Source organism: Strongylocentrotus purpuratus, unplaced genomic scaffold, assembly GCF_000002235.5.
Source record: "Strongylocentrotus purpuratus isolate Spur 01 unplaced genomic scaffold, Spur_5.0 spur5_scaffold_9, whole genome shotgun sequence".
Taxonomy (NCBI): domain Eukaryota; kingdom Metazoa; phylum Echinodermata; class Echinoidea; order Camarodonta; family Strongylocentrotidae; genus Strongylocentrotus; species Strongylocentrotus purpuratus.
The window spans coordinates 13886712-13908846 of NW_022145615.1; the positions used below are offsets into that span (position 1 = coordinate 13886712).

The following is a 22135-nucleotide window of genomic DNA, read 5'->3' on the forward strand; positions in this document are numbered from 1 at the left end:
AATATAAAACATAAGAAATTGTAAAAACAAAGAAATACATAAGAATAAAATTGAAAATCATTTTTTTCTTCAAGATTGCAATCGTAAAATCAGTGGAAATATGTAAATAATAATAAGACATTATTTTATCATGTAATTATTAATAGATCAACAGTTAAAACAATATTTCTTATTATTTATTATAATTTATCTTAAATGTATTATATTAAATATTATAAATCCAAACATAATACCTTTTATTTTTCTACATGGAATTTATTAGCTAAAGTTACGTTCACTGATGGATTTGACCTTCATGAAGACGTCAATAAGAAAAGTGAGTTTGTGTTTAATAATTAAAACGGATTGCTAAAAGCAATGATGATGATAATAAGATACCATAAGCTAACATTCAAGTAGTGCATGATGTACGTCATCACACGTGACCAAAGGTTGCCAATTTGCGTGAGAAATCACTGTCAAAATAGATTTTTCAATATCATTAAAGGGGAAGTCTAGACGATTTCCTAAAAAATCTATTTTACGGCTTGAAAATCAAGGAGCATTCTGATACCACTTTCATCCACGGGCGTTACTTTTGTGATTTTTAAGCTCCAATTTTGTAATTGTAATTACAGGTAACTCCGCCTAAGTCGAATCTCTTGGGACCACAAAAATTTGTTCGACTTACGCGAATTTCGACTTAGAAGAAGTAAATAACACAGGTTTGTTGTCATTTGGTCCAGAAATTTATTTCGACTTAGGCAATTATTCGACATAGACAAGTTCGACTTAGGCAGAGTTGACTGTATTTCTAAAATAGTTCTCGCATTGCCAAAGTGCGATGGCCATGTGATGTCATTGTCGCACTAAGACTGCACATGTGCGAACTTTCTCCATTGGCTGTATGCAAGATATTGCTGTGACTTTTGTTTCAAGGGTATAGCTGCACAAATTTTATGAGTTCTTGGGGAAAATGACCACTTTTCCGATTCTGAAACCCTTGACACATAGGGTGATATATGCTCAATTGATTCAAGATATTTGAGCTGACAATTTTGATGTAAAAATGTAGAAATATTGGTGTTTGAACCTCAAGCCGTGGGATTTCTGACTGCTTGCTCAACAAAAGTGCGACACTGACGTCATGCGGACAGTGTAGCGTAATGCATTTCGGGTAAAACTGGCTCGTGCGAGAACTTTTGCTTATATCGATTTTCCAGTGATTACTCCTTTATTCATGGGTCTACAGAGTCAAGTAAGACATTTTCTGAAAGCTTGATTTTTGCCCTATATTAATTTTAAAGTAAATTATCGCATAGACCTCCCCTTTAAAGTAGCCATAACTCTGTTATTCATTGTTCGATTTGCTTCAAACTTTTTTTAATCTGTTCGTCTCATTTTTCTGCTTCATTAAAAACAAGATTTTTCTTGAGTGGAGCCAGTCTTTAAGCAAAAACGGAATTGAAATCGGGCAAGAAATGGCGAAGAAGAAGCAGACAACCAGACTACACCAAAAGTGGCACCTATTTCTCGTCCAGAACGTTGCTCACGCAAAGAAGCCTTTTTTTGTGATTTTGAAATAAGTGCATACACTAGCAGAGTCATTATGAGGCTTATTGATCATCATTTATCACAGGAATGTCAAGTATTGAAGATTCCAGGAAAAGGCAATAAATTCCAGAAAATTATTTGAGCTGCGGAAACTGATGGATTCAGAGTGCTGTATTTTTGTCTCCAAATTTGGTTTTGGTATTGCTTAAAACAAGTGTTAGACTGCAATATATCATATATGGTAACACAGCATATAATTTACTTGGTTTCATAGGAAATGCTGATGTTTTTTTGAGGTTTACTAAAAACTAAATTTTAGCTTCAATAGATTGGTATTTTTGTCATTCCCAACCTTTCCTGCAAGTTTCATCTCAATCCGTTAACTACTTTTGGAGTTATTTTGCACAAGGACAAACTAACTAAATAACTACCGAACGAACGAACACAAACCAACCGTAACAAAAAACATAACCTCCTCCATTGGTGGAGGTAATAAAGATAAACAGGCAAGCATTTCAGTACATGTAACAAGCTCTTTTCTCACTACTCAGTAAATTTACATTAAATTGCTAAAATGCTCATGAAGTTCTTAGAATTCTCTAATCTTACCTTTATCCTCTACCACGGGTGTGCACAACTCGGATTCACTATCACTTGCTTCACTTCCATCATCAGAACTGCACAGGCACTCTATAAACAATTTTTCAAAAGTATACAAGTCGACATTACTTATGTTGCAAGTTCTATCTAGGGAAGATAGGTACTACAACTTGTAACCACTTATCAGTACTAGGCCTGTTTCGAAAATATGTGTAAACGTGTACATGTCCATAAAAGTGAAACTAGAGTAGACATTTCACCTAACGTGTATACTTAACAGATGTCACTGAACGTCTAATAATAAATCTAAATCCCCTATGATAAACAAAAGTTTAAACTTTAACCTTTGCCCACCCTGCTCTGAGTGACCAAGGATGATACAGGTGAAAAAGTGAAATGCAAGTGACTGGGATTAATTGACCGTAAAATGAGCTTATCAAACCCAAAGAATTTTAATCACCAAAGTAACAATCCAGTTTTGTAAATAAATCATACCACACCCACTTCCAGGGATAGGGGCAGTTAAAGACTGGATCCACTCCAGAACTAGATGAATCCTCGTCCGCGCACGGTCGAAATTTATGCCTCCTCCATCACGCGATCAGAAAGCCCCACTAACACCAAGGGATCAAAAATATACACCGACGTGCAACTGAAAAAAAGTTCAATAATATCCTCAAAATCTAATCAGTTCATCCTCACCTACTTCTACATACTTGAGCCAAATTCGGTGACAATCTGTTCATTCGTTCTGATGTTTTCGCGGTAACAAGCTATTTTTGCTGATTTTTTTACAAGTTTTTAGGCCCCATGACCTTTGACCTTTGACCTCATGAACCCAAAATCTAATCAGTTCATCCTCACATGCTTATGCATACTTGAGCAAAGTTTGGTGAAAATCTATTCATTTGTTCTGAATTTATCGCGGTAACAATCTATTTTTGCTGATTTTTTACAAGTTTTTAGGCCCTGTGACCTTTGACCTTTGACCTCCTACATCCAAAATCTAATCATTTCATCCTCACATGCTCATGTATACTTGACCCAAGTTTGGTAACAATCCGTTCAGGCGTTCTTAAGTTATCGCGGTAACGAGCTTCGGACGGACGGACGGACGGACGGACGGACAACCCGAAAACATAATGCCTCCGGCACCACCTTACGGTGGCGGAGGCATAAAAATCTTGTTCTTATTAAAATCAGAAAAATCAGACAAACAGATCAACAAAAACAAAAAAATAAGAAAGTTATGATTTTTTAAAGGAAATTTAAAAATTGATTTCAACAGTGATTTTTAATGCAAATTGGCAAACCTTGGTCACGTGTGATGACGTATATCATGCACTTCTCTGCAAGCAACTTATTATACCTTATTGTTTTATACCATCCTTTGTTAACACTTTAATGCTAAACAAAAGTCTATTTCCGTCGATTAATGCACGGATTCATTAGCATGCAATAATTCAATTGTTCAAATATTGAAAAGCAATTATAATAAAAGTAATTATAATGGATAATGATTTTAATAAACAATAAAAATAATAAAATTTACATATTTCGTGTATTTTCTGCTTTCATTGATAAGTTTAGATCGTCTACTTATTTAAAATAACTTTATAAAATAATGATTGTGGTATCCAAATATTTCTCACTGAAGATCTATGTAAATCGGCACAAATATCATGGAACAAATAAATACATAAGAATAAAAGTGGTAATCCATTTTTTTCCAAGATTGGATAATCGTAAAATCAGTGGAAATATGTAAATAATAATAAGACATTATTTTCTCCTGTAATTAGTAATAGATCAACATTTATAACAGTATTTCTCATTAATTATTTTTTATTTATCTTAAATGTATTATATTAAATCTTATAAATCCAAACATAATACCTTTTATTTTTCTACATGGAATTCATTAGCTAAAGTTACGTTCGCTGATGGTTTTGAACTTCATGAACACATCGATAAGAAAAGTGACTTTACGTTTAAAGATTAAAACGGATTCTTAAAAACAATGATGATAATAATAGAATATCCGTAAGCTAACAGTCGAGAAGTGCATGATGTACGTCATCACACGTGACCAAAGGTTGCCAATTTGCGTGAAAAATCAATGTCGAAATGGATTTTTCAATATCATTAAAATAGTCATAACTTTCTTATTCATTTTCCGATTTGCTTCAAACTTTTTTTAATCTGTTCGTCTGATTTTTCTGGAGTGGAGCCAGTCTTTAATACTAGCCTTAGCTGTCATAATTGATAGTGATAACTATGAGCGAATAAGAAGATCTTATTACAGTGTACATGTACATGTGAACCCGTCCAAAAAAACCAAGAGTGTAAACGTTAGAGAAAAAAATCACTTTCGAAACAGGCCCTAAGCGGTACTATGACTATCTTTGTCAATATGGGTTTCTTTTGTCAAGAATCAGTTCATGACATGCTATACATAAATACCCATACAGTGTTTACTAAACGTAAATGTCCCCCAGATTATGTATCATACCATTTCCTGAAAAGATCTTTTTGCATGTAAGAAATCATCTTCTGAAAAGTACATATCAATTTCCAGAAAATAAGCATAATTTCTACTTTGGGGACATTTTCTGAGCATCATACCCTTAGATACATTCCGCCCAATGGGGTTAATCAGGCTAAACAATCTGTTATTGGTTCATTGGCCATACAATTAGTGAATCTTATTTTTTGGTCATGATGGAGTTGAGACTTTGTGTTCACGGACAGTACAAAGATACAGAGGTGCAGAGTCAAGACCAGTTTGCTAGATAAGAATTTAAGCGGCTAGAAAAAAAAAAGGCTGTCATACTTATATTTGACACCATTTTGTTGCTTATCTATTGCAGGTACATGTCATCCCCTAATGAAAAATTTTGTCTAAGCCATAAAATCCTGCATCTTGATATTTGTCTTAGGAACAAAGTTCTCAATTCCAACACTGGCTAAAATTTCATACCCTCATCAGATCCCACATGCACATCCTTCAGGCTCTTTCCAGCTAGACCACTGATGTCCCCACTCTCCATCTTCAGCAGTACTTTGGAGAGTTTAGCTACCTGCAGAGTTGAGTCTGGTAGGCGGTAATACTCTCGATGTGTCCGTACGTCATGTCCAAGAAAGCCTGCGAGTATGTCCAGCTCGTTGTCCTGCAAGTTCATTACTTGAGATACTGTAGCTATGTGTTTCCGAAGTCTGGTAGCTCGCAGAAGTTCCGGGTTTTTTGCTTCGCACCTTGCTGAATGATTTCGAAGAGTGTCTGTTCCACGCAGATGACCAGAACCTCCCGGCATACCAAACAGGTACTTGTTGTGATCTAAGCCTGCCTCTTTTCTACATTCAGTTAGAGTGTCAAGATCTGCCTTCATTTTGGTGGTTAAGAGAATAGGAACAGTGCGGGAACGTTTCCCAATTATTTCTACTCTCCATAGTGCCTTACACAGTGCCTTCTCAACTACAGACAGGGCCCCATCTACTATACATGTCTCCCCTCTAGCACATTTGTTGTAATCATTCAGTGTCATTCTTGACACCTCGCCTGATCGTTTTCTGTTGAAGACGATTACTTGAGACAGCAGGACTTCAGCTAATTTCACCCATGCTTTCTGCATTTCAGACCCAGACGACCTCAGTAGCTCTTCATGATTTGTCTTTGCCTGGTTTTGAAGGTACCTAGATAGCTTCACAACATCTTCTGTCAATGGGAGTATCTTGGGGTTGTTGCGTTTGGCTTCTTCAAGGGTTCTCAGAGCGTGGTGGCTCACCTCCCCCTCCCAGTGCAAACTGTACAATTCAGCAACTGCTCTGGATTTCTTTTCAACCGCTTCATCACCAGACACAAGAGCTTCCCCTCGAAGTATCTCAGTGCATGTCTTTAGACTGTGCCCAATCTTTAGAGCCAGGCTTGGAGTTGTGTAGATGTTATCGTCTCCATTGAATCCTGAAGCTTGTCTTGTAGCCTTAACTACGTCATGGAATTTCTTTGGGCATATAAGGTCTTCCATTTGAGCATTTGGCTGCTCTGTGAGAATTCTATATTCAAACAACATCCGTGCCAGCTCACGTAATCGCTGCCTAATATACCCCTCCTGGTCCCTGGTGTGTCCATGCTTCAGAGTCAGCTTTTCACCAAACAATTGTATTAGCCTGTCCGACCTGACCACCCTAGCTATGTTGTCATCCTTCATGGTGGCTAAAATTTCATGTGTTCTCTTGCTTACTCCAGGAGTGATAGGCAGCATCATTCTACTTGCCTTTGCAAGTCCAGTCCTTCGTTTCTTTTTAACGGGTTCATCAGTAGCATCTGATTCATCAGTTGCCTGGCTGCATTTGTGTTTCCACAGGTCACTTTTCGCAAAGTAGCCGTAGCATCTTGTGCAAGGCAAATAGTCTCGAGCATTAGCCTTGTATTTTGGCCGATAAACAACTATGAGTGTACCTTTTCCCTCCTCTAGAACTTTATGATTATGGAGAAAATTCCCGTAATTCCTCATGAGCGTCAGGAGCTTTGCACGTTTCTTTGGCTCTTTTGTTCCAAGCCATTCATTGACCTGTGGTTCATATTTGTGCTCTGTAGTAAGATGTCGAGGCAACTTCTTTTGCCCCACCAAACAAAAGGGACAGAACTGTGGCTTATCCCACCTGCGTCTTTCCTCTTCGTTTGATGTGCAGAGGACCTCAATGTCAGATTGCTCACATGAAGAGCTGGAGACCTTGGGATTTTGACAATCGGAAGATTCAGCCTGTTGATTGTTTGCCCCATTGGATTCTCTAGGCTCACAGTCAAACTCAACACTACCATCATCACTATCAACAACGGGGGAATTTTTTTTTCTGCGTCTAGTGTCTGGAATCTGCAAGATGTCATCAGAACAGCTAACATCACCATCACTTGCAGAGTCTGGTACATAATCAGGGTCATGTACATAATCGGGATCATCGGGTTCTGATTCTTCAGAATCACTGTCAATAATCACAGCTGTGGCATTAGATGACGTCACTATTTGGTTGGCACTGTAACAATTACTGGCAATTGGAAGTGTCTGCATGCTCAGACTTGCAGTGACTGGTGGCTCAACACCGGCAAATAGACTGGATTTAGGTGGTTGACATTCCTCCAGATGGGAGCTTGTATTACCAGCCGAATATGCCTCAGTGTCTGCAAAAGTAGAGGTGGCATGTAGAATTTCAACTCGTCTGAGGGCTTTACTGGGTTTGCATGGATCACTGTCTTCGTGATGGACACTCCTACTTTGCCTTTCTCCCTCATGCTGAAGATCCGGAGTGGCAGCATTAGACAATTCACCATGTCTAACAGCTTGGTCCAAAGGACTTGTTTCACCTAGACTGGCAGTGGCAGCTGGCTCAACATCGGCAGAGAGACTGGATTTAAGTGGTTGACATTCCTCCAGATGGGGACTTGTTTTACCAGCCGAATATGCCTCAGTGTCTGCAAAAGTAGAGGTGGCATGTGGAAACTCAACTTGTCTGAGGGCTTTACTGGGTTTGCATGGATCACTGTCTTCGTGATGGACACTCCTACTTTGCCTTTCTCCCTCATGCTGAAGATCCGGAGTGGCAGCATTAGACAACTCACCATGTCTAACAGCTTGGTCCAAGGGACTTGTTTCACCTAGACTGGCAGTGGCAGCTGGCTCAACATCGGCAGAGAGACTGGATTTAAGTGGTTGACATTCCTCCAGATGGGGACTTGTTTTACCAGCCGAATATGCCTCAGTGTCTGCAAAAGTAGAGGTGGCATGTGGAAACTCAACTTGTCTGAGGGCTTTACTGGGTTTGCATGGATCACTGTCTTCGTGATGGACACTCCTACTTTGCCTTTCTCCCTCATGCTGAAGATGCGGAGTGGCAGCATTAGACAACTCACCATGTCTAACAGCTTGGTCCAAAGGACTTGTTTCACCTAGACTGGCAGTGGCAGCTGGCTCAACATCGGCAGAGAGACTGGATTTAAGTGGTTGACATTCCTCCAGATGGGGACTTGATTTAACAGCCGAATATGCCTCAGTGTCTGCAAAAGTAGAGGTGGCATGTGGAAACTCAACTCGTCTGAGGGCTTTACTCGGTTTGCATGGATCACTGTCTTCGTGATGGACACTCCTACTTTGCCTTTCTCCCTCATGCTGAAGATCCGGAGTGGCAGCATTAGACAACTCACCATGTCTAACAGCTTGGTCCAAGGGACTTGTTTCACCTAGACTGGCAGAGGCAGCTGGCTCAACATCGGCAGAGAGACTGGATTTAAGTGGTTGACATTCCTCCAGATGGGGACTTGTTTTACCAGCCGAATATGCCTCAGTGTCTGCAAAAGTAGAGGTGGCATGTGGAAACTCAACTCGTCTGAGGGCTTTACTGGGTTTGCATGGATCACTGTCTTCGTGATGGACACTCCTACTTTGCCTTTCTCCCTTATGCTGAAGATCCGGAGTGGCAGCATTAGACAACTCACCATGTCTAATAGCTAGGTTCAAAGGACTAGTTTCACCTAGACTAGTTGGTTTGGTTGTAACAGGCTTGGTTGTAACATCAACCTACAAAAGTGGATAAAAAGGAAAATAAAGGACATTTGTACTGATTATGATGTTGATGCCAAAGAATTTGACGTATTTCTTATAAAATGCATGTTTGAATGAAAAAGGGACCACTTTGTATATAACAATAGGATAATTCAATACTGTATAAACAAAGCAAATTACACTCTTTCTATGGAAAATTACAGTGCAAGCGGATTTTGTGTAATTGTACAAAAATTGTTGCTCCCTTTGCCAAAAACTTGGCTTAACCCTATTCCCATTGGGGGGGGGGGGGGGCTTTTTTTGGCCCCCCCTCGACATTTTTCACGATAATTCTGAAACGTGAAAAGCTCGCGCCATGAATTTTTTTGACTTTTTAGTTTCAAGTCTCGCGCAACTTTTGAGACCAAATTTGCGACGACCGGGTATACGGTACCGACGCTATGCGCACTTGAAAAAAATTCGCCAAGCCAAATTTGAGTAAAAAACATGATTTTATGTACAAAGTCAAAGTAAATTGTGTTTTCACTAAATATATATAAATCCTTGTCTAATTTTCATTTTAATGGATGAAATTGATAAAAAATGTACTTTTTATGACTCTAATAATGTCCCCAACAATTTACCTCGGAAAAACAATAGACATAATAAGGCCAAAAAAACAAAGAAATACATAAGAAATTCACAAAAACAATAAAATACATAAGAAAAAAAATTTGATGGCATTTTTTTTCTTCTCAATAATCTGTCTGAAACATTACTAAGAGTATCTAAACCAAAATTCAGCACATTTAGAGCTTCATGAAGTGATTAATTACTCTTAATTAGAATTCATGCATAATTATGCATAATTAGTGCCTAATTAGCATAATGAAGGGATTTTTGACAAATTTAACTATGCAATCTAAGAGTTAACGTCACAGACTATGTGCATGCCGAATTTCGGCGCGAACACGCGATCAACGGCCGAGATCAGAGGGGGGGGGGGGGGGGGCCAAAATAGCCCCCCCCCCCCCAATGGTTTCAAGACCCTCAAAAAGCCCAATGGGATTAGGGTTAATCCTTTACAGGCACAGCAGCTACTTGAAAAGTTGGGGGAGTTGGGGGGAGGGGGGGGGGGGAGGGGGTGGGAGGCAAATGACCACCATAGGAAAATTAAAAGTATGCGGCAGGCCTGCTGCAGACTCAAAGTCAGCCGCAAGCACTGTGCCAGAGTGAGTCCCAGAACAAAACTTTGTGGAAGACTGTGCAGCATACCTCACTCAGAAAGCTGACCTGGGTGACATTGTATGACCAACCATTAAAAAATTTCTGTATGGAATGGATATTTTATTAAAGTCAAATAATATCCTCATATGAGCCAGAAAGAATACTGACTTCTGCTGCAAGTATGCCGCAAATATGCCGCAGGTCTGCCGGAGGTATGCCGGAGGTCTGCCACAGGTTTGCCGAAGGTCTGCCCCAATCATGCCACAGGTCTGCCGCAAGTATGCCACAGGTCTGCCGCAAGTATGCCACAAGTATGCCGGAAGTATGCCACACTCAGCCACAGGTCATGAATATTCATGATTAAAAGTGTGCCACAGGTCTGCTGCAAGTATGTCAGAGTCAGAGTTCTGCCATAAGTATGCCAGAAGTCTGCCACAAATATGCTGCAGGTCAGCTGTAGTCATGGAAGTCATGAATATTCATGATTAAAAGTGTGCCGCAGGTTTGCAGCAAGTATGCCGCAAGTCAGCCACAGGCATGGAAGTCATAAATATTCATGATTAAAAGTATGCCGCAGGTCTGCCACAAATCAGCCACAACAACTAATTTGCAGCTAAAACCTGCGGCAGGTCTGACGCAGACCTGCCACAAGTCAGCAGCAGGAGTATATCGCAAGCGCAAAACTTTCCTATGGGCAATGACCGCCGGCAAACATTTTGCAATAAGGGCAAAAATAGTTTGAGAAGTGAGAAGTGAGAACCTTCTTTTTTCATTTCCAGTAATAGGGCCTTTTCAGATGGCAAAGAACACCACATAAGATGTTTCAGTGCCACCATGTGATACAAAAGTGTTGTGAAACTCTTGCCACCCCCCCCCCCCCTTGAAAGTGAGGGGGCAGTTCTACCTCTTCTCCAATGCCGTCTTTAGCACTTTTGGTTAATTAAACAGACCGAAACCTAGCAGTTTGAAGTGGAAGATGATGAATTAGTGAATTAAATGATTATGAATTTAGAATAATTATAGAGGTGAAGGCAAGCAAAGTGGGTGATAAAACAATTATGTATCTCAAAGAGCTTGTAGGAAAGTGCATTTAGGGCTTCACAAGCTTCAACTGATAAGCATTGTTGAGGTTCAAAACAACATACGGATTTGAAACATGTGCCAGTACCTTGCGCCATGGGTAGTCATCCTCTCCATAGTTGTATCTAAGTTCAGCTCCTTGATTGATGTCAGTCAGTGCAAACAAACACAGATGGGGAACATTGTTGAATACAAGTTTCTTCATTCTGCAGTTGGGCTTGGTTTCTTCATCATTGATGTATCTTGCCAAGCAGCTCCCTTCACTTGATGCATCAATTCTGTTACATATGAGACAAAATATATGCTGCAATCTTTTTTTTTGCCCCAGTTTAGCCAAACCTGAAATTACATGTAGCTTAATAATACAAAAAATAGAAAATCTAAATTCCCCCTTTTTCCTAAAAGGGGTGAAAAAGGAAACACAAATTAATCTTGTTTAATCAGAAATGGGGTGGGTGGGTGAGGTTCCCCAAAAGTAATGGGAAAAAAAAAATCAAAATTTCAAAACTCTGAAAATTAAAAATGGCCCATGATGTAAAACATTGGATCAAGCAAACTGTTAAATGAAAGGATCACATATCGCTTGCGTAATCAATACTGAAAATATCCATATATCCATTTGCTTTATCCTAGTCCAGCTCTCAAGCATGGCATAATTACTAGTCCTTGCCATATAACAGATGGATGTTTCCATAAATTCGTGACACACTCATTTTTTGTGTCTCCTTTGGGGAATTCCGTAAAATGGTTAACCCAGAGCTCAAATTTTCAAATGCGTCAAATATGTTCAAATATTATCTCAAACTAAAGTAGAGGACTTATATTTACATAAATATATGATTAAACAGACTTTTGTAATGAGATTTAATTGAAAACCCAGTGTCTGAAATGGTGTGAAATTTTCACAGATTTTTAGAAAAAGTTGGCAAAATGTATGTTAGTCATTTTCTGACCAGTACAAACATGAAATCTATTATAAACATGTTTTCATTTATGTCCAATGTAGAGGTTTTAAAATTAAGTACAACTTTGAGTACCAAACTCTCGTTTTGATACGACAGCTTGTACAAAGTGGGGTACTAATACCAATGTACGTCCGACACCGAAAACATCTATCTTTAAATTTTCTTAAAAAATCCAGAGCAAGTCTACCAGGTAATTAAATAAACTAGAATAAAATGTGAGTTTGTTAAAAGGAATGTACCAACCACCAAACCTTTACTCCACGTTTCCTTAAAATTGAGATATAATGGTGTCTGAGGTACAATGTACATCCAACACCGCGTACATCCGACACCATAGGGGCACTATATGTAGTAGGTCATGTGTCATAAGGTTGCCCACTAAAAAGGTGGTGCTGTTACACTTTTCTGTTGTTTGCTGATGTAATTACTAATTTATTTCTGAACAATTAAAGCTTTGCCAACAAGTTCGGTATCATTCTGAAGCTTAGTTAATTGGCTATCTACAAAGGTATCTACAAAGGAAGTTTCAAAGTCATATGTTGTTCTACGGTGGAGTTATAACATTTTTAATAAGAAACATCAAGGGTAGTGCCGGAAGCGGTGCCACGTGTACAAAGTCAATGGCAAAATTCAAACTTTTGTGCTATTTTTTTAAACCTTAATATCTTTGTAAATACATGAGGTATGAAGGCAAATATGGTTTTATATAAAAGCCGACATGTCCCTCTTTATTATTGATCAATCAGTGAACATTAGGTTTGTCTGATCTTGGTGCCCAAAATTTATGAAATACACCCTAAACTTGCATATTTAGGGTGTTGTCACTTAAACTTTTTGGCTCAAAATCTCTATTTTTCAATATACTAAGAAATTTCTCTCAGACATGTTTGCTATCAAACCAAAACCTTATATTCATTTAATATCAAAGAGATAGGTTTTAACAGATTTAGGGTGTTCTATAGCCAATTAATGCCATTTTCAAGGGTTGGAACAGCTGAAAGCTGCATTCTGTGTACAAGTCACTATAAATTTATGGCATTTTTTGAAAAATTGAATCATCTATTTTTCTGGGTTTACAGTAAAAAAAAAAAAAAAGAAGAAAAACCAAGACAATTATATATTGTTGAAAAGGTCTAAGTGTCTTCTAAACAATATGATATTTTGGGGGCCATGTGAGGATGTGCAAAGTTTTTATGATCGGGACAATAACACAACACAAAAAAAAATCATATTTTTCAAAGTCAAGGTCATCCAACAATCTCCTCTTCCACCTAAATGGGTTTCTGAGTGCAGATTTGAATTCCTTATTAACATGACGAAAATTCAGTGTTTAAACTTCAAACCCCCTTTTGCTCTCCACCTCTACCAGACATCTGAGATAGCAGTAAACCTAGAATAAACAAAAGCGCTGGGCAATGTAATGGAGAAGCGACCTTGACAGGGAGAGAGATAAAGCATGATTGAGGGAGAGATGAATGGTGAAAAAGAAACCTGCACTGGCCTCGACGGGTTAGTTTTCAGAGTTGAAATTTTTAATATTTTTGCCAATTCTGGGTCATTTCACTTCGTTCAAATTTTCATTTTGGTTTTCATCTACATCCTGAGTGACTTTTGGACATGAAATTATCTTAAAACAAGTAAAATATATATTTCCTACTTCTCCTTTCCTTTCAGGCAGAGCCCCAGTAAGAGTTTGTTTACTCTATTACGTAAGATAGTGAAGAGTGCAGCTGCAATCTAATACCATAATCTCTCTTCCGCAGCTGATAAGGCGCTGACCACATTTTAAATGAGGAGAACGAAATCGGGGTTCCAATTCCCCACCTGATTAGTCCAGCCTCTGTACCGTTTTCGTTTAGCGCACCCAATCAGCTGGTAAAATAACACACCCTCAACGTTGAAAGTAGACCTAGCCATTCCTCTAAATCTGGGTCCTGAATTCGTGTGGACGGAAATTTGGGGATTGCGCGATCAGTGGAGAGACCGCGATGTGTGTGGGGGATAAAAAAGAACGAACGGACTGAATCTGGACTACCACCTGATATACATAGGATCCTATGTAAAACTGGTGGGGTATTTTTTAAACGACATATTTTCGTAATGAATTTCCTTTCAGAAAATGTATACGTTTTATATGATAAGGTCTTACTTTTTGAGATATAAGGTTTTAACATACATGTACAACATAAAGTGTACAGTATGAACAGCAAAATTACCATGTACGTGTAACGCGATAGTGGGCGACCTCATGTCGAATGACCAATAATGACATGTAGCAGGGCATCACATGCACTAGCACTAATGACATGTATAGCAGGGCTCCACACTAGCACTGGTCCACTGGTCCGACGGTTCGGGACCAGCACAATTAGCTGCTGGACCAGTTCATTTTCAAATTTGGCTGTATTTATTTAAAAAGAATGGTTAAAGGTCCGACAAGCGATTATTGACTTGAAAAAAATGCTTAATGTGGAGCCCTGCATGTAGTAAAAAAAAGTATAATCAGGTTATTTGAAAAACTATGATAATCACAGATATATGTAGGATTCCTGTGAAATAGCGAAAAAAAATACACGGGAGCGACGGGGCGATTCGGCCCCGTAAGCCTTAAAATTGCAACCGTTAAGACCAACACGGGGGCAAAAAAAATGAGATCACATGAAAAATAGCCCATGGCCCCACTTTCTTCGAATCTGAAGCGGAGCGAAAGTTTGGCCAAATTGTTTCCTTGCTTCTTTTAAGCACTATTTCTGCAGTACTTTGCGATACGTTTTTTTTCGATACTTTTATTCCGCTAACGTTAAATTCTGCGGGTTATATGGCTATTTTGGAGATTTGTACATTAACACAACGCTCATTTTCGCTGTGCGAAACTTCCATTATTTCACCTACACGAACTGCAGGATCAGCGCTTCTTCAGCTTGCATGCATTATGCAGGCGTAAATTTGCGTCTCACATATTTGATGAATGCGTTCAATTGTGCACGCACAGACTGTATACTGTGCATGTTGTGATCCCCGAGTATTCGGAGCCGGTGTGGTTGTGATTGCAAACCACCTCTGAATTCAAAGTCGACATCGATCACAAATCACGATGGACAAGTTAGTGATACAGACTGGCATGGTTGATGGGCTAAATTTACGAAAATTACATCCAAAATATAACTCAGTGACAGGGTATGTGGACTGGAGTTTTTTGGTTGAATGTTGAATGACATGAATCTATTTAATGCAGTCTGTTGCTTTTATTGTGCATGGCGTTAAGTCACATAATGACCCCGGTACCCATACAGTGCCCGGGAATTACCATATTTGTCATTCAACTGCCGTATTTGGACATGGCGGGGCACCGTGCAGGTGCCGGGGTTATGTGACTTACATGTAGGCCTTCACAATAAGGGGGTAGAATTATTATTTATTAGACTCAGCATTGAAAACAATGTTATAAAAAATAGCCCTTGTGAGCCTCAAAATAGCCCCCGTGCACATGTTCACAAGGACGATTTTTTTCCTCCAATTATTCAAAATAGCCCTCATGAAAAAAAGTATTTTTGAGCCTGCTGTGAACATTTTTCCCTCATTTCAAATCACTGTAAAAATCCATTTCTCATGGTAAACTGAACGTTTGATAAGTCCGCCTATTACTATTTAATCCAATTCGACACTGTGGTACATACATTATCCATTTGCATCTCATATTTTTGATGATATTGTGTTATGATATCTCATATTATGATATAGATGTACACATCTGTACATGTAAATTCGGTAAATTCAAAGTTCTTTTCTATTCATATATTTTACACTGTGCATAAACACTACATGTATAGTGTGATTGGCCAATATGCAATCATGAGACAATTCCTTAGAACATTATTTTCCATAGGGGTAATTCCACGATTAGTTACGTTACACTTTATGGTGATTTTTCCACTAACATTGTTGCCATTGGAAAAAGTATGAATATTTTCATTCAATTTTCGTAGGGTAAATACATCTTGACTAGACCTACTCCACAATATATATTACCTGATTCATTGAGGAGCAATGAGACTTCAAATAAGAGGACATGGAAAAAATATGACATTTTGAAGAAAAAAATCTGCCGCCTAAACTACGGAATATATATTTATCAAAGTTTAATTTTATTTTAATTGCTGACATCTTACTAAGTTGTCAAACACATAACTCAGTGCAAACAGTTCTGTAAGTTTAGAGACAAATTAAAAAATGTTAGTTAGTTGTCACATTCCAGTTAGTTACGTAACAGTTTGTCCATATCAACTAAAATGGTAATTTTTATGAGACGATGCAATTTCATTTGAGAAAACTAAACATGGTTGTGTGTACGTAATAACTTGTCCTTAACATTACCCAATACCCAATATCATCACCATTTTCTATAAAATGCCACGTTAAGTAAAAGTACAGTATGTATGTAGTCCAACGCATTCCATTTTGTGTATAGTTCTGGATCTGCTTAAGGCAAAAACAAAAAAAATTGTTTGGTTGCCCAAGAATGGAATTTGTGAAAAATAGGGTCGATCGGTCGGAAAAAGTTTTTTTTTTTTTTTTTTTTTTAATTTTTGGAACATATTTCATGTGAAAATAGGACTTAGAAGGGAGTAAAAAACAAAGAACAACTGAAAATGACTTTTCATGTTACATTTCATATGTTTTGCTAGGATTTTGGTATGAAAATTACTTTTCAGGTTACATTTCATATGTTTTGCTATGATTTGGGTGTGATTTTTTCATTTCAGTGGAAAGTAAAAAAAAAAAAAAAAATCAAAAAAAAAAAAAGTTCAAGTCGGGCCATTTTCAGAGGGTCGGTTGGTGGAGGGCAACCAAACAATTTTTTTTGGCATAATGGAGGGATATCAGAGCACATTAAAGGCTGGAAATTATAAACCTCATTGATCCTTGATGATTACTGGAGCAATAACACTTGAAAATGAAAAGATATTTGAGAAATAACAAGTTGAAAGTTTGGTTCCATATATGTCCCATAATTCATGGAATGGCCCTTAGGGATGGTTTTTCGTCCAAATATCATGAATGTCTACTATTGGCACATTTTTAACCCTTTCACTAGTTTTCTCGACTGTTCCCCGACTGTTCACTGGCATTGTCGCCTGGAGTCGACGGAGCAGACAACAGTGCGATCATACTCATTCCATGCGCAAGCCATTCAAACTCACGTCGATCATTCTATATTGTACACTAAGCGTTCTTTCTCGTCTGCATGTTTTTTGGGGCATGTTACATTAAGGTTTTTGGAGTAAATCAGGATTTTTTGTCAAGAATTTTTCATACAGCAGTCAATAAAAAGTCATTTAGGGGTCCACTTTTGAAGGTTCCTAAAGAAGGGGTGTGTATTGCCAAACCTTAAGTCCACGGTGATATAGTCTGTACATACAGGAGTCCACTGTTGCAGGTTTGTAAAGAAGAGGTGTGTATTGCCAAACCTAACGTCCACGGTGACATAGTCAGGAAATACAGGGGTCCACTAGCTAGGGTTGGGTGGTAAATACCGGTAGCGGTAAATACCGCCGGTATATACCGTCTGGTAAATAAGGGGGGCGTCTGGTAAATATGGGAACAAGTGAAACGCCACCTGGCAGTCTCGCCTGCATCGCGCGATTGGTAAATGGTAGCTATTTTTCTTTAACATATTATTCATTTCAGTAGTAGCACACATATATATAAAAAAAATAATGTCACCAAAGTTACATGATGAAGTAATTGACACAATGTGCTTAATTGTTAAATAGAAAATTTTCTCATTTGGAGGGCAAATCTTTGTTCATACATCCATTATATGAACTGTTAAATAAACTAGCACACAAATTTGAAATGAGAGCTACAGTTAGGTTTTCAAGCTAAAATTTCAGAAATTTGAAATCAGATGAGCTTTGACCTTGACATGTGACCTGAAAATTGCTCCACATTATTTGGGCTGCCAATAACCCTACTGTGCAAGTTTGATGAAAATTGGGCAAGGGTTTTGAAATTAGAGCCAAGGTTACGTTTTCAGGTTAAGATTTCGGAAAGTTAAAGCCCAATTCTGGCTCTGGTAAAGAAATCTACTTTTACTAGATATCTGTTGGGAACACTTTTATTGTGCTTATCACGTGTTATAGCACATCTTTAGAACAACAAAATTAAGAGCTGTGTAATTCAGACCTTTCTTAATTGCATTACCACATGTTTTCCTGGGTTAACAAACACAGAAAACAGCATGTGGGACTATACTACATGCAGTCAGGATTTTTGAGAATTTTTTCTGATCTTAATTTTATCATTACTCTGTCATTTCAGAATTTTTTTTGAAAATGATTTGGCATATATTATTTATTTATTTTTGTCATGATTCTGTGTAAGTTGAGTTCAATTCTGTGAAAAATTTATTTTTGGTTATTGCAAGTACCAGAATTCCTCTTTAACCTCAGATGACTTTTGACCTTGACAGGTGACCTGAAAATCGCTCCACATTATTTGGGTTGCCCAATAACCCTCCTGTGCAAGTTTGATGAAAATCAAAGAAGCAGTTTTGAAATTAGAGCCAAGGTTAAGTTTTCAGGTTACGATTTCGGAAAGTTGAAATCACATGACCTTTGACCTTGACATGTGACCTGAAAATCACTCAACATTATTTGGGCTGCCCAATAATCCTACTGTGCAAGTTTGATGAAAATCAAAGAAGCGGTTTTGAAATTAGTGCCAAGGTTAAGTTTTCAGGTTACGATTTCGGAGAGTTGAACTCAGATGACCTTTGACCTTGACATGTGACCTGAAAATTGCTCAACATTATTTGGGCTGCCCAATAACCCTACTGTGCAAGTTTGATGAAAATTGGGCAAGCGGTTTAGAAATTAGAGCCAAAGTTAAGTTTTCAGGTTAAGATTTCGAAAAGTTGACCTCAGATGACCTTTGACCTCGACATATGACCTGAAAACTATTCCACATTATTTGGGCTGCCTAATAACCCTTCTGTGCAAGTTTGATCAAAATTGACCAAGGGGTTTTTGATTAAGAGCAAATTTTATTGTTGATGCCACCGCCGTTGGAAAAAACGGCGCCTATGTCTCGATCCTGCTACGCAGGCGAGACAAAAACTGTGAAATATGATTAAAAATGCTTATTTTTTATACAGTCAACTCTGCCTCAGTCGAACTTGCCTAAGTCGAAATATTTTATTGCACCAAATGATATAGAAACTGTGTTCTTTACTATTTCTAAGTTGAATTTTGCCTAAGTCGAACAAATTTTTGTGGTCCCAAGAGATTTGACTTAGACAGAGCTACCTGTATTTTGAATTGCTTTTTGCCTCAACAACTGATGCAAAAGACTGCTGTAGATAAAAAAAAAAATCAAAACAGCCTAATTGTCACCTACAAACAAAACCAAGGGATGTTAGTGGAGCTTTAAAAAATTCCAGAAAGTCATGCCTGCCAAAATTGGAAAACTCTCATGTGCACTTCCCGCACATCACGAGCGCTAAGTCCCTTGCGACCAGGGTCCAGGGCCCGCTTAAGGGCTCTGGAAGCTCTGGGGTTTTAGATGCTCTCTGGTGCAATCTGAGCATATCTGAGGGGTCTTTCCCCTTAAATATATTGTATATTTTGATGTAGAAAATTGCAAGTATAAAAAATTCTGAAGATAGAAATTAGACTGAACTGTCCTGAAATATTTGTCAAGTTTAAAATCTGCAGTTTTTGAAACTTGCTACAGTAGGTACATGTAGGTTGATATCAAAGTTTGCCACATAAAAATAAACAAAAACAATTATACCTTTTTTCTCCCATATTGTACACTTTTAATTACAAGAAAATTTCACAGCACATGCAACATAAATACTTCACACTCCTAATGTATGCATTTACATCGCTTTGCTAAGCCTTTGTGGTGACATCCCTGTATGGCGTAAAATGTCTTGCTTACCTCCATTCCCATAGTTGATCTCGCATTGTAAAAATTTGCAACATGCAATGCCCTTTTTGTTTATTTTCCTCATGTACATGTTATCACTAAGAAACACTCCATGGCAATCTTTTTCCTCTGTCCATTTCCAGTTCCACTTGTTTTTTATTCCAGCGTAAACATTGTTTGTATTGCTCATCGCTGTTCTGTCTAATTCCATATTCAGGATATTTCCAAAAGGCAAAAAGATTTCCAATAAAAGATCTTCAATCAAATATTTTACACAATCCAGCATGCTTCCAAATACATTATATTCAAGGTTCTGTCTTATTCCATGCTATTTCGAAGATAAAAGTTTGCTTTCATGAAGATCAAACCCCCATCTTTCCGACGAAATTATCGCAGTACACGTATGCTAGCACCCAGCACCCAGTGATATTCCCACCGGCGCTGGCACGCTGAGATTATGGCAACAGGCGACCAACGCTATTGGAAGCATGCGTGTGGATTGTTGAATGGTTCACGTATCCGTTCTTTCGTTGCTGTTCCCTACGTAGGGACTTCTACTTTCTAGTTGTTTATCGAAGATTACCAGATTTTAACACCAAAAATGTGCGTTTTCCGTCTAATATCCTAGACCATTTGATGACTTTCGTGTGCTTGATTTTGTTCTTTTATTTTAATCTATTTCTTTTTAAAAATCATTCTGCTTTCCCGGAGAAAACGGAGAGAACAAGAGAAAAGAAAAAAATGGGATAATAAGGGAAAAAACAGAATTTTTTTTGTTATAGATAAAAAAATCTGGATTTCCGGAAATACCTGAAAATCTGACATTCCTCAAAACCCTAACCAATGTGTGCACTCACATTAAAACATGCACACTGGCATACTTCACACAAACTCGCCTATTGCTATACAATTTTTGCTGCACACAATCAGAAATACATTTTTTTTTGTGAGCTTATTGCAATATTAATTGGTTTACCATTGCATGTTCACTAATGAAATGCATGATTCGATTTCATTCTGCTTCAAATGAGCCTTCTGGGTCATCCAACGCATACTCAGGCCACAGTTGCACTGAGCACATTTCCTCTTTGAAGAGCAACAATTGCTCCTGTCACTCACTCCAGCAACTTTTACTCTGATGATAAAAATATTAAACTTCTATGACAATTGCTCCAGTGACAATTCCATAGAAGTTTTTCCCCATGTAAGAAGGAATTGTCGTTGGAGCATTTGTTGCCGGAGCATTTATCACCGGAGCAATTGTCGGGGGAGCAATGTCGCTGGAGCAACCATGGCAAGAGTAATTATCGCCGGAGCAAATGACCAAGACCAATTGAATATGATCAGAGAGAACAAAATTTATATTTCCCTGTATTTCCCGGTTTTTACCGGTATTTACTGGTAAAAAGCATTATTTGATCATGGTTTATGGTAATATTTTACAGAATAATCCACTTAAATTTGTTTTTTTTAATTTATTTGCATAATATAGTTGTCTACTGCCGCAGACCCATTGAAAACATTGCTCGATGGGGAAGAAATATAAACAGTGGTTTAAATCAGACTTCTACATGGTATACCATATATTTTAAGTGTCAAAACAGATAAAGCCAAGATTATAAATGATAAATTTGAGAATAATTGTAAAGAAGGGAAAAGTTGTGAAAACATTTTTTTTTCTTCAGGAAAGTTGATTTATATACAGTGATTTATATTTTAAAATCAAAGTGATTTAAATCATGACTAAAATCGACATGATTTTATTCAAACAGCCCTGACGGTGAATACAGAAGTCCACTGTTGCAGGTTTGTAAATAAGAGGTGTGTACTGCCAGGTCTAACGTCCACGGTGACATATCTGTAAATAGAGGTCCACTGTTGCAGGTTTGGAATTAAGAGGTGTGTATTGCCAGGTCTAACGTCCACGGTGACATAGTCTGTAAATAGAGGTCCACTGTTGCATGTGTGTATGGCCAGGTCTAACGTCCAGGGTGACATGGTCTGTAAATAGAAGTCCACTGTTGCAGGTTTGGAAAAAAGATGTGTGTACTGCCAGGTCTAACGTCCACGGTGACATAGTCTGTAAATAGAGGTCCACTGTTGCATGTGTGTATTGCCAGGTCTAACGTCCAGGGTGACATGATCTGTAAATAGAGGTCCACTGTTGCGGGTTTGTAAAGAAGAGGTGTGCATTGCCAGGTCTAACGTCCACGGGGACATGGTCTGTAAATAGAAGTCCACTGTTGCAGGTTTGGAAAAAAG

At 38.2% G+C, this 22135-nt stretch overlaps 1 protein-coding gene across 2 annotated transcripts in view; it reads right to left on the reverse strand.

Moving 5' to 3' along the window:
• Positions 1 to 195: 195 nt before the first annotated feature.
• LOC115920498 overlaps positions 196 to 22135 on the reverse strand; it is a 35484-nt gene continuing 13544 nt past the window's right edge. For both annotated transcript variants that reach the window (XM_030976292.1, XM_030976291.1), the window contains 3 exons: positions 11065 to 11254; positions 5114 to 8705; positions 196 to 2223 (listed from right to left, as the gene is read on the reverse strand). In XM_030976292.1, the coding sequence (XP_030832152.1) occupies positions 2123 to 2223; positions 5114 to 8705; positions 11065 to 11254 (3883 nt within the window). In that variant the 3' untranslated portion in view covers positions 196 to 2122. The remainder of the gene's footprint in view (positions 2224 to 5113; positions 8706 to 11064; positions 11255 to 22135) is intronic.